Below are 12,881 nucleotides of genomic sequence, written 5' to 3'. Positions count from 1 at the left end.
ATTATTATTATTATTATTATTAACTTTTGTTTACAAAAATCCTTCATATGCCCCTGTTGGCAAAATATATATATATATATACTTCTTCTGTAAACAGTTAACCACAAACAAAAAGAAATTCCATATTTTCACACAGTTACTATGCTGATGGTGTTATGTAAACAAAGAGGAGTGTGCAGCAGCATCTCATGAAAGGATTTCATTCTTTTACTCATGAGAATATGCAGGGAAATGTACCCATCGTAAATTGTTCAAAAGTGTATAGTTTTCAGAAGGTATGGCTTTCTGAAGTTTAAGTTTTCCTTAATGCAAAAAGAAAAATAAAGAAACAGAGAGGTACAGCTTTCCTTGGGTTTTGTTTGTTTGTTTCCTGGACTTTAGCTTTTGATTTGTCTCAATGAACTGGAATGAAAATTTTATGAAAAAGGTTGGTCTGTGTGAATGGAAATATTAGATATTGCCAAGTGTCTATATTATGCCACCATGAGCAAGGTTAAAGACAGAAGAGAATGACCTTCTCACAAAAGACTTTGTGCAAGTGTAAATCCAGCTCTCAGTCTCACAGTCCAGCACTTCTCAGAAGACAAACAAACAAACTGAAAATGTCACAATGACCTTATGCTATATCTCTGAGAGAGTAAAAGAAAAGACATAAAAAGCAATGGGAGATATATTGGTAATGAAAACTGGAATAATGTAGACAGACATATTGAGTTTGTATGGAGAAAATATTGTTCATCCAAAATTTTAGCTGCTTTTTATACTTTTGTATTTTTTCAAAGTTTTTTGGTTTTTTTTTTTAGTCTTATGTTCAACCGTTGTTTGACTTCTTCTGTTTCTAAATGTAGGCATTCCCTTGTTCCTGAGAGGACTTTATCTGTTTTGTTGCCTGTTGGGTGTTGGATTGGGGAATGCACTCAGCGGTCACACAGCTGCATTGCTCCACGTAGGTGTACGAGTGATCAAGGTAAGTTCCATCACTGCACATCAGAGTCACCTTTCTTTGGCTGGTCTTAATATCCTGACAACATGAGCATTTATGTTCCATTGTGTTCGCCTCTGAAGAATATCTGAGAGCAAAAGCAACAAAAGAGAAAGATTCAGAAATTAAGTGAGAAATATCACTGACCCTCCCACTGACCCATTACTAAATATAACCAAAAGCTGTGTTTTGCTAATGGGGCTATTGCTCAGTGTTACCATTCCTACAGTGTTGTGGTGAAATATAAGTAAGTTCCTATTGTAAAAATGGTTCTAGCTCTTCATTAAGTCACAGAAAAATTAAATTAATTAATCCAAATCACATATTAAGCCAATCCAAAGTGAGAGAATAGGGAGAAACTAATATTCTCACTTTTACATGGGCAAAATCAAAACTCAGTGAATACTATGAGACTGAACAAGCTGTTAAGACATTGTGAGTCTTGAGGTAATTAAGCTAGTCTCAATTAACACCACATCTGTTAAAAATTCTACTTAGCACAATGGAAAGAGCTGATGACTGGGTGCATGTTGGACATATTAGAAAATTAATTGCAATTTGCTTTATGTAACTAGTGTAAAGAGTAGAAGGCAAGACCACAGTTATCTTTTTTACCACTTACCGTGAGTAAGCGTCACAGCTGCCTTCACAGTACGTCATCTCAACAGGAACAGGAGATACACATCCACCGTACTTGATGACAGTAGTGGTATTGTACTTCTTACAATCTGAGGTGGTCACAAACCAAGGGAAAATAAGTTAAAATATATGTGTATATAAATAGATATCTGTGTATGATAGTTTATAGTAGAAAACTGATATGGGTGGGGCTGAAACAAGAAATTTGGTCACAGTGCATCTCTCTTCTAACTGCTGAGGGACAAATGATGGCTCTTGCTGCTTGTGTTATCAATGAATGAAAAATTCAGTTTTCCTTATGCAACTTTGGTGCAGGATGCAGAAATAAAGAGCAGTACTGTGGCAACTGCTCGATGCACACCCACCTCCCAGGACTGGCTTCACTTTCTTCCTCAAAGAGAATGTATCTCTGGAAGTTGGAGAATAGTCACAGTACTTTTCCTCCCACAAAAAGGCTAACATTTAACAGTAGGAGATGGGAAAGTTCACCATATCCTTGTTTTCCAAGGCCCTATAGTGCACGTTGGAAATGTTCTGTTCCTTTCTTTTTCTACCTGTTTTCTTTCTCACCCTAGTGTGAGGCAGTGGTCCCAAGCTTGGTCTGTTCACATCTTCTGTCTATGCATCTACCATGCAAGATGGACTAATATGCCTAATAAAGCACACATTATCATTACTGACTCTTAACCAAATTATCATTACTTACTCAGCTGGTGTATTTGGCATGTTTTACAGCAGCCATCCTCAGAAAGCTTGATGTTATCCTTGAGTGGGAAAACAGAAAAAGATAATTTGGTTTCTGATCTGCATACTAAAGCAGAGACTTTCTCTGCTTCTTAAGTTTCTGTGGCACCAGAAAGTTTTTTGTATTTATATGGAATCCAGTTTTAGGCAAGGTTAAAAATTAAGGGCACATAACTGCTTCAATTCAATATTAATGAGAGTTAGTTTGTTGAGAGCTAACATTGAGGAGCACTGCAGCTGCTTTGCTGTCACCAGAGTTCAGTAGTAAAATTTCAGAAATAAAGACTGTAGCACGTGTGGGATATTTTGAGTGACCAAAGCCAGTACAGGTGAAGGATTATGTCAGGGTAACACAATTAGTGAAATAACTGACTCCCCAGATGTGTGGGGCTAGTTCTAATCTACCCTGATCTTTATTAAGTTGAATGATGTTGTGAACTGAAGTAGTTTATTTTCCTTCACCTTTGCTCTCAGTAACTGAATTCTAAAAAAGAATTTATAATCTTAAATAATTTAGGAATAAAAATCTAATTATTTTTCAATAAGATTCTTGCTTCTAAGTCACCTGACACTTTTAGGAATTCAAAACATTATGCTGTACTCTTTTCTCTAGTGCCCAGTCCTCAATGAGGATTGATATATCACCCATTTTAATTTCGATTTCCTTTTCTGAGATTTAATTTGATGGGGATCAGATTCACAGAGGATAAAATGAGAGGTACATCCTCTGTGATGTGTCTGCTAGGTATTTTCCTTGGACACTATAATCCTTCTATCACTGGTGTTAGCCACGGCAACCTTTTCAAACATGAGAACTGGTAGAAGAGCACTTACTGGATCACAGTCGTCAGGGTTAAAGGGAGGACAGCTTTTCTCTAAGATGACTTGAATGAACTGGTCCTCGTATTTTTCACATGTGTAAGTTATACATTTATCACCAAATGGGTTCCACAATTCTCCAACCTGAAAGTAGTTAAAACTAAAGTGAATAAAAATCTTCCTACATAAAAGTGAAACAAAAAAACCCCACCCCAGTGTCCTTTCGTTGCTGCCTGTTGCAGTTTGATTATTCCTAACAATTTCCTAGAATTTCATAGTTGCCTGTTATATTATCATGCTGCTGTAAGTAATTTTCATTAACCTCGAGAAGAGGCTGTATTTTTATCTGGATATGGATATGCTTTTTGTGTGAATAGGGTAAGTATGTGGATGCATTTGGAAAGATTAATTTGTGTTTCAATGGTTTTGTCATCAGAATTTATGGATATATCCATTGATATATATGGATATGGATATATATGGATATATCAATGGATATATGGATATATCCATCCCATGATGTCCATATATCATTAATGGCAGAATTTCTACTGGCTTTGCTGACTCATCCTGTCCTAAAGCTCTCAACTAATTTGAGATTGGCTCTTTGGAGCAGAAAACCGCCTCCACAGGTCAAACTGTCCTCTGAGCAAAATGAGTGTTATATTTTCAGAACTGAAGGCAAATAAGGGACCATTGCTTTCACCTGTGTATTTTTCAATGTTGATTTCTGAAGGCCATTGTTCAGTATCATAGTTGCTTCAAGAAGTTTTAGTTAGAACTGGAATTTCAGGGCTCAAGGTACTATGTGAAAAAGTCCCTGCCTCAATAAACATTTGTGTAACATGAGAAAAGATGCAGCAAATAAATGTGCCAAAGACAAGGAGAGGAAAGAATGAAAGATGAGCAGAGTTCACCAAAAGTGAACGAAACCAGGGATAGTTACTTGAAGCACGCGCGTAATGTTGTCTCCCGCAGACACTATACAAGCCGCTGCCTTGCATGTGCCGCAGCACTGTCCAGGATTCACTGTATACTTATAACCCTGTTTTGAAAGAAACAAAGAGGAAATTAGAGTCAAGACACTGACCTTAACTGGCAGATATTTGAGGTGAGTGGGGTGGGAATTACTGACAACACAATGTCACTTACCGCTGGGCAGTATGTGTCACAGATAACAGACTCACACTTGACGCTAGCCTGTTGAGAGCCTAAGTAAGAGGATTCAGAGCAGATGCATTCTTCACAGGGGCCTGATGGAATGATAGTTCCAGGCTAGGGAAGGTCAGAAAAATTGTCATTATTAGTCAGTAAAAGCAAGTTACTTTGTGTATGTACATCACAGACAATACAAAGCTGTACTATGGGCTAAACTATCCTTAAACACCATTTTTGTTGTTTTATTTAAGCAGAGTTTCTGTTCTTGGTAATATCAATTTTGGAATTAAATTCTGCTAATGCAGAAAGGAGAGCAGCAAATGCTCTGAGAGCAGCTTGTAGGGAAGATGTTGACATGCTGACCTCAATTAAATAATTAATAATGCTTTATCTCACGCCTAACTGCAAACTATGGTCCATGATAGGAGTCTTAAAAACACTGCATTGTGAGCCTATGCAAAGGTGTATTTTTATAGTGAGTTACTCTGTGTACTTACTGCATAGTAGGTTTCATTGACTACACAGCCGTGTTCTGTAAAGAAGGAAGAAAGATGGTGTCATAGAAGTGTAAGTGTTAAGAAGCTGAAGTATGTGAAGAAACTGCTGTTTTGTTGACCCAATACAATAACATATAATTTGCATCTTTCTCTTTTAAGGTTTTTGTATTCATAAACGTGGAGAAATATAGCTGTGAATAACACGTGAAGAAGTTGCGTAGTACTTACTGCATTCAAATCTAGGACAGCATTTTCCAGGCTGCATTATTGTGATGACTTCCTGTCCATCTAAGCACTGGGGAGTCATCTCAGGGCAGAGGCTGGTGTTGCAATCTGTTTAACGTAAGAGAATATAGAAAATAATGAACTCAGAATTTTTAAATGAAAGTCATTTTGTTTTGCATTAACTTCAGAAGTTTTCCCATAGGAGATATGTGGTGATGTTTACACAGCTTAGTTTAATAACTAATCCAGTGTATTTGCCCAGCTATTTTCACAGTGAATGGGCTTTTCAATAACCTTACTAAAACAAAGCATTATCTGAGAAGAATAGAGTGGTGATTGCTGGAAAGAGATACTTCCACTGAGAAATTTGTATCAATTTAGAAATCTGATGACTCTGACATTCAGGAACTTTCTTGAGCAATTTTCAGATGTTCAAGACATATTTTTTTTTAAGATAATTTTTTTATACTGGTCTTTGAAAATTAAAATACTTTGAATAGTTTTTGAATACTGTTTCGGGTGGTGGCAGCATTAAAGTTTTTCAGTGTTAAATTTTAGGACATTTCCAGTTACTTTTTTGTGTCTAACTATGTAAAATCTTTTAATCTTTAATTTTTTCTCTTCAGGCATCAAGTAAATGCTATGAAAGAAGGTCCTAAGAAGTGGGATGAGAGAGAAAAGCATTATGAAATCAATGCAAAATATATATATATAAAAAAAATTGCTGTAGTTCCCCCAAATGAATATAGTATATTCCCCATGATAAAGAACTAAGACAGTACTTACAGCACTCAGTCCTGGTACAGCATGGATCTTCTGGTATCTGTACCTGAACAGGCATGTAACCTGGTTCATCACAAAATACTTGCTGTCTCAGAGGACATTCGTGTTTTGTACAGTGCACTTCAAGAGTATTTTTGTCGCAGACACATTCCTGGCAATCTCTTGTCCATTTTTCTCCTGGCTGTATAAAAAGGAAACAAGAAAAAAAAAAAAAAAAAGGAAAAAAAAAATTCAAACCAAAATAATTCTTTTGGTTTCTAGTTGACTTAGTCATGGATGATTACATCAGTCTTTTCATATTTCTAGTATTTTTAGATTTTATAAGAAACCCTCAAACTGAAGCTAATTAAGAGAAGATACTGGAGTCCACTGAACCTTCCGGGCATGTTCACACAGCTATTACTTTCTGTTAGTAGTGTTAGTACGAGGGATACAAGGGGTCCAAAGGAGAAGTGATTGAGCTTTGCGTGTATTTTTGAATAAGAAATTATCTACCACATACTCCTTTGCACATTAGATTACAGAGAAATTTCTATAATTTGTGTACAGCTGAGGAACTGAGAATGCAAAGTGTCAACATTACGAGAAGTAGGTGAACTTTGTTAGTCATCTGTCCCTTCATCTCTAGTAACTTTAGTAAGCCAATTTTGTGGAAATAAAAGAAGCATATATGGCAAAGTTCCACTGCTACCATCTATCTCTTTTTTCTCTCAATATGTGACGTGATGGCTATTGAAAGACTATCCCATCACTTACTGTTAAGTTTCTTGGGGAGTAATGTGGTAACGTTTTGGCACTCATAGTTATTTTTAAGACTAAAAAAGAATGAACATTTGAAAAAAAAACCCTAAACTCTTCCCCAACCTAAGCAAAACTTTCTTTTTGTGAAGCACTAAATTCCCTCTTGCTTCACTTGTCTGTGCTTGATAAACCACACTGATTGTGATACTCACCCATCTGGACACTCCATTTGGTTCCCTGCAAGCTGGAAAGAAAAAAAAAAAAGAATGAAAAGTGACATAAAGGAATAAACTTGTGCAGTTTCAAATAGAAATACTGTGAAGATAAAACTAACAAGAAAATGAATATGCAGACTAGTTCTTCTGAAATGTAGAATTTTGCCATCTTGGTATGTCTCATGTAAGGAAGGAAGATGGACAAAAGTTAGTATCAATGATTGTTTGATTTTTAGATGGGATGACTAAAGGATCTTAAAGAGGCTGATTTGCCCATGTCCTGAGCATATAGAAGATGGCAGTAGAACACAGGCCTCCTGACTATTAGTCCTGATCTCTGTTTATTTCCCAACCTAGCTACAGATTACTTACAGCATTCTGAGACACAGATGTCGCTGTCTTCACTCATGAGTGTCTTTCCTTCAGGACAGTAACATCCTTCAGTTACTCCATAGCCAGGATGCTCAACAAAGCTAGAGTGGGAGGAATGTATGTATTTGAGTACAACATTTTTGCAATGAAGCCAGAGAGAGAGCAGCATATGGAGAGCAGCATATTGCCATGTCAGATACAAGGAAGACAAAAGAATTTCCATTTTCTGAAGTGCAACAGGAAGTGCATAGTCATAGAGTTAACTGATATTTATAAATCTTGAACAAATTATCCAAATTCACAAGACATTTCATTGTGAAGTAACTCCATTTTCTAAAGAAGATAGCTAGGTAAAAATAGAAAAAAATAAAAAGATAAGCATTTGGTTTTGTCTTCCCATACCTTGAGTCACAGGTAGCAGGATTGATGGGCCCACATGGTTTGTATACCATGTTTGGTGGACAGTTGTATGCTGTGTGGAAAAAAAAGGAAAAAGGTTAAAAATTTTGTCAGTAGATGCATTTTTTTTCAGCAAAAGTGACTAAAGCTTTCCCTTACTCATCTGCAGCTTCTATGAGTAAGGGCGTTGCTGTATTTTTGTAGACAGTAGTAGTTCAAGTGTTAGATGGAAGATGTGTTTAGTGAGTAAAACACTAATTACTACCATTTCTCACACACATTTTTGAGTTCTGCAATACTTACGGCATACATTGTTGGTCTTTCCTCTCCAGTTAATGCAGACACCTCTAGCAGCACACTCTGTAGCATATACCTCCAAACTGGAGCACTGCATGGATTCATCCGCTATGCGACATCCATCAAAGACACAGCCTTTGAAAAATGGTTCTGGTGGTATCACGGCATGGCATTCTGCAAAAATCCTGCAGACAGAAAAGAAACCAAATCCCTTTAATGTTAACCAGTCATGACATGAAATCTGTTCCTGTCAGATAGCACTTCCCAGTTAATGGCACGTGACTGCTTCAGAAAGGAATGAATTATGAGAAACAAAAGTTCAAGAATGGCAAATAATCTGGGAGATAGATTCAGGAAAGGAAAGATTAGGAAATTTGAAGCTACATTTTTTTTTTCTAGAGAAGTTAATGGTCATAGTGTTTCTGTATATGTACATAATTTTTCATCAGTCTGACGGCAGAAATTTCATGAAAAAGGCAACTGCATCAGATTGAAGAAAAAGAGGTGATAAGAGTAGCCAAGAGATAGAAAAAATACACATCCAATAGCTCATAACTTGTTATCCATTACAGCAAGCATGTGTAAAGGGACCTTTCTAAGTGACCTAGCTGAAAAAAAGCTTTCGTCAGAGCTCACGCGAGTATAGGAAATCCTGCAGGAAACAAGCCTTTGTGTTTTTGAAGCTCCATGTTTTACATAAAATATACAAAGAATGAAGGACGCTTTTTGGCTGAGATGTTTCTGTTTGTTCTGTTAACCTGGTTGGTAACCAGGTTCTTTATGGTTTGTACTGAAGGTCCGCTTCAAATTTAAGAGTTCAGTCTTTACTTAATAGTGTAACTAGGAGTGATTGAGCATACCCTGGAAGGGAGGGAGAAAGATAACATAAATCTGTGTGGCTGCAACACAGGGAGTATGGATTTTAGTGCTTGCTGCATCTGACTTCTGATTTTCTGACTTCACATCTCCTTGCTCTGTTATCTTTGGCATGCAAGTCATTAAAGAAGAGCAGTTTCTTTTGCAAAGGATTTTTACTATATATATATATGCTGTCATTAAGCTGACATTTTCAGCTGTTATCACATGCTAGGGCTATGGTTCTTACTCTTCTTGTAAGATATTGAGATGGTTTTGTCTAGAAAGAGTGAATTAATACAGTTTTTTTCTTACTCGCTCCAGATAAGCTTGCAGAGAGGAGGTGTTTCACAGTGAGGCTTTGGTGGAGGTGTGGTTACAACTGGTGGTACTGGTAATCCATGGCATGACTTGTCATTATCAACAATCCAGTGATGAGCCATTTGGGGACAGGAAGAAATGATCTTACCACTTGGTAAGCGGCATTCATCTGCTTTATTATTTGTACATGTTCCTGGAAGAGAGAAGCTGTGTAAGTCTCATAAGCCACATTAGAGGTGTACAATACATTACTGTGTTGATATCACATTTAGACGTGATGTGTCTTGCCTCACAGGGAGTGCTTTCTTTACAGTTATGTGAACTTTAATTTAGGTTGGGGAAAACAAAAAATAACCTAAAACCCCAGCCCCAAAATAAAAAAACAGGTTGCTGAAATATCGAGCTTTTGATCCTACAGAGGTTGAAGAGCAAAACTGTTTTCATTTTCATTTTACTACTGTTTAAATATTTCTGTCAGTCATGAGACTGCATAGTCAGAGTAGGTGAGAATAACTGTGGTAGGGTGGGGAAAGACTCCCACCTCCAGTTAGTGCATCTGTCTTACCACACTGTCCTTCGGTGTTGTTGCCAAATTTGCTGAATGGGAGTTTCACAGAGAAAATCATCCCACTAAAGGTGATAGTTGCACCAATCTCTGGTATTTCAACGATCATGTTGATGCCAAGTGTGGAGAAAGAAATACCGTCTTCTTTGAAGCCTGGTTTGACAATCTTATTGTTGAAGTACATCTGGATGCAGGGTTAAAAAAAACACAACTTCAGAACTAGCACTGCCTCTGCCTGATGGTTTTAAATAATGTATTTTCTAATCTTCATAATTATAGATAACTTCAGAGTGTTGTGCATGGCATTCAATGCCCATTGGCATCACAATAAGAGCATATATATGCATTAATATCTCAGCTTGTATTTCTATATTGCTACAGTGTGATGGTGATCTAAGTGGCCTCTATGTACTGTGTTTGTGCAGAATGTGTGCTAATGCACAGCATTCTAAATCCAAATATTTTCTTTGTATCCCTCATAATTTAGTTTACTGTAAATATTTTTCATAGGAAAATGAGTGGTAATGTTTTTTAACTACAGAAATATTGCTGCCATTATTATGTAAAAACTTTGCTGCAAAATCACACTGTCCCTATACTACATATTTCTTGGCATTGAAAGTTCTTTGAATTCAAAATGAAGGCAAATGCCCCTGGTGCCTGTTTTATGTAGCAGTCATTTATTGTTTAGTCTAAGCTGTTCCATTTGCAGCCTGTATTTTATATGATCTAATGAAGGTGGTTGTATTTACTTAATAACTTTTTGTCAGGACTTCTGCAACTTTCTTCTTGTGATAAAGAAAAAGTTAAAACTGTAGTTAGTGTTTTCTTTCACAGGGAATCACAGGACTAAGTGTTTCCACATGTCTTTCTGATTGTAGGTAAGGACAACTTGGCTCTGTAGGGGGAGAGTGGATATTGCGACAGAACTTTCCTCCACCTCCTCGTGTTCTCTAATCAACTAATAAATTCCCCAGTGTAAGAGTGGGACCGACCTTTTGTTTTCACTGGCTTGCCAGCAATAGTTTGGATCATGAAGGTGAAGTTACACCCCAGTCATCCCTTTTCTTCAGCTATGCCTCTCTTCCTAGCAGGGAATTGGAGGCGGAATCATGTCATGGCTCTATTTGTAGCCAGTAGTTCCCTATGCAGAGGAAGCAGTCCCCAGTCATCCAGCTGATAAGAAATATGTAGCCATCTTCACCTCCATCTTCTTCTCTATCAGCTTTATTAGTCTGTTTCCTAGTGTTATTTATCTATACACATAGGTGCACATGATATATTCATATCTGCATAGTGCTAGGCTGTTTCTGACATGTTGCACTTAGAAACTGATGTAATCTTTTTTTTTTTTTTCCTAATGACACCCCCTGCCCTCATCACCTCCATGACTTGATATTTTAACAGACTGTATTTCAAATGAGAATCAGCAAAGCCAATGGACCTTATTTCTTTTTTGCAAATCTAGAGAAATAAAAAAAATGTGTATTTTACCACATTGGTCATCACACCATTCATGCGTTCCCGGGTCAGCACCACTTTCGCAGATTTGTAGAAAATAATAATGGATTTAGGACAGGAAAGTCCATCTTCTGAATTGCAGTAATAATTGTCAATGTAAACACGGAAGTTGTCATATTTAGGTACAATCTGTTTTACCAGGACGTAAGTGCAGTTTTCAAGGAAAGTATAGTAGGTTCCATCAAAAGTAACGTAATGAGGATCACCCCATCCACTGCACACACCTGGTAGAGAGAAAATATTTAGAAGATGAACATGAAGATTAATGTTGAATAAAGAGTGTAGAAACTGAAGTGAATATACTACAATTTATGAAGCAACCCTAAGAAAACAAAATTCCCATATAATCTCTCAGGTTATTCCTTAGTCTGCTGGTGCTTACATTGACACTCATAGTGGTAACAGCAGCCGTTTTCATCAGGTACCAGTATTGCCGGATATTTGTTTGCACAAGTAATTTCCTTTACAGGTGCGCAGTGCGTTGGAATTACTTCTACCTTGTTGTCTCCCTTACAGATGAGTTCTGTACAGTTGGATAATTTGTATCTTTGTCCAGGCTGCAAAATTTAAAAAAAAAAAAAAAATGCTGTCACAGGAGTTTGCAAACAGATACAAATTTTACCCATATTTTTAGTTTTATGGTATATTGCTGTAATGGTGGTGTTGGAAAGGACATTAGTATATGTTACTTCTCTTCAATTTCTGCTACTAATAATTTGTAATGTTGACCATAGGCATTCATAATTCTCACCGTGATATGGAGGATCAGAAACTGTTTTCTAAATCTGAAGCAAAGACTGAAATGAAAACCTTCACTGATAGTACAAGGTTGTCGATATTCTACACAATTAATTTTTTATGCTAAAATGAGGTAGGGAGCTTAATTCCAGCTACTTCATGGCATAAGGAGCAATTCTGAGGTTTGGGGGGACAGGTTTTAGGTTAAGGGAACTATGTATACTGTATTTCAATATCAGCACAGACCGTCACTATCAACAAAACACAAATACCAAAAGATGTACATATGTACAGGTAAGAAGGCAGAAGAACAGAAACAGATACAAACCTCCCTGGAAATGTGCACACATAAAGTTTAAAGACTGCAAACATTTGCTTTCTCATATAAACCTAACATAGATGTTATTTCAAAAGTCAGAATACAGAAACTATGTACCTGTAGGGGAGGGTAAGTAGAAGAAACACACCCATGAAAAGGAACCCTTCCAGAAGTGGTAGGCAGAGGAACTGTTGTTGTTACAGTAGACCATACAGGGGAAGTAGTGGTTAGAGGAGTAGTAATGTTACAGTGCCCAGTGTGTCGTTCAATTGTACATGTTTCACTACAGACGGCATAAAATATACATCCTTCGCTGTCCGTTCTATTGTAAATCAAATCACCTAAAGGAAAAAAAGAAAATGAAAAAACAAACAAACAAAAAATTTTAAAACTTCAAAAAGGCAACAAGGCACTACAAAATTTCCAATTACAATACCTGCATGTATTGAAAAGAAAATTAGAAAAAATGCGGTGGAAAAAAACCCCCAAAAGTATTAAATATGGGACATATATACTGATAAAAACAGGTAAACTGACCAGGTGAAAAAATAGTGTCCCCAATTTTGCAGAAACATGGTGTTGTTGAAGAAGTAGGAGTGCTGGTAAACAAGGATTCAGATGTAGTAGGAGCAGTGGTAGTGGTGGTGGGCAGGGAACTGGGGGGTGGGCAGTTGGGGTTAGGGCTGCAGCA

The 12,881-nt window shown here is 37.0% G+C and overlaps 1 protein-coding gene across 1 annotated transcript; it reads right to left on the bottom strand.

Moving 5' to 3' along the window:
• Positions 1-1,604: 1,604 nt before the first annotated feature.
• LOC104519101 (mucin-5AC) lies at positions 1,605-12,531 on the bottom strand (the record flags this gene model as incomplete). The annotated part of the gene is made up of 15 exons (XM_029085055.1): positions 1,605-1,710; positions 2,328-2,385; positions 3,200-3,328; positions 4,131-4,229; positions 4,337-4,459; positions 5,894-6,028; positions 6,801-6,832; positions 7,176-7,276; positions 7,578-7,647; positions 7,878-8,056; positions 9,042-9,240; positions 9,613-9,796; positions 11,107-11,357; positions 11,516-11,690; positions 12,404-12,531. Coding segments are annotated over 15 exons (1,969 nt in total), but the record flags the coding sequence as incomplete, so codon positions are not given.
• Between the last annotated feature and the right edge of the window lie 350 nt (positions 12,532-12,881).

Source organism: Antrostomus carolinensis, unplaced genomic scaffold (assembly GCF_000700745.2).
Source record: "Antrostomus carolinensis isolate BGI_N321 unplaced genomic scaffold, ASM70074v2 Scaffold53635, whole genome shotgun sequence".
NCBI classification, from domain to species: Eukaryota; Metazoa; Chordata; class Aves; order Caprimulgiformes; family Caprimulgidae; genus Antrostomus; species Antrostomus carolinensis.
The sequence above is the reverse complement of the archived record's forward strand: the minus strand, read 5'-3'. Positions and strand labels throughout refer to the sequence as shown.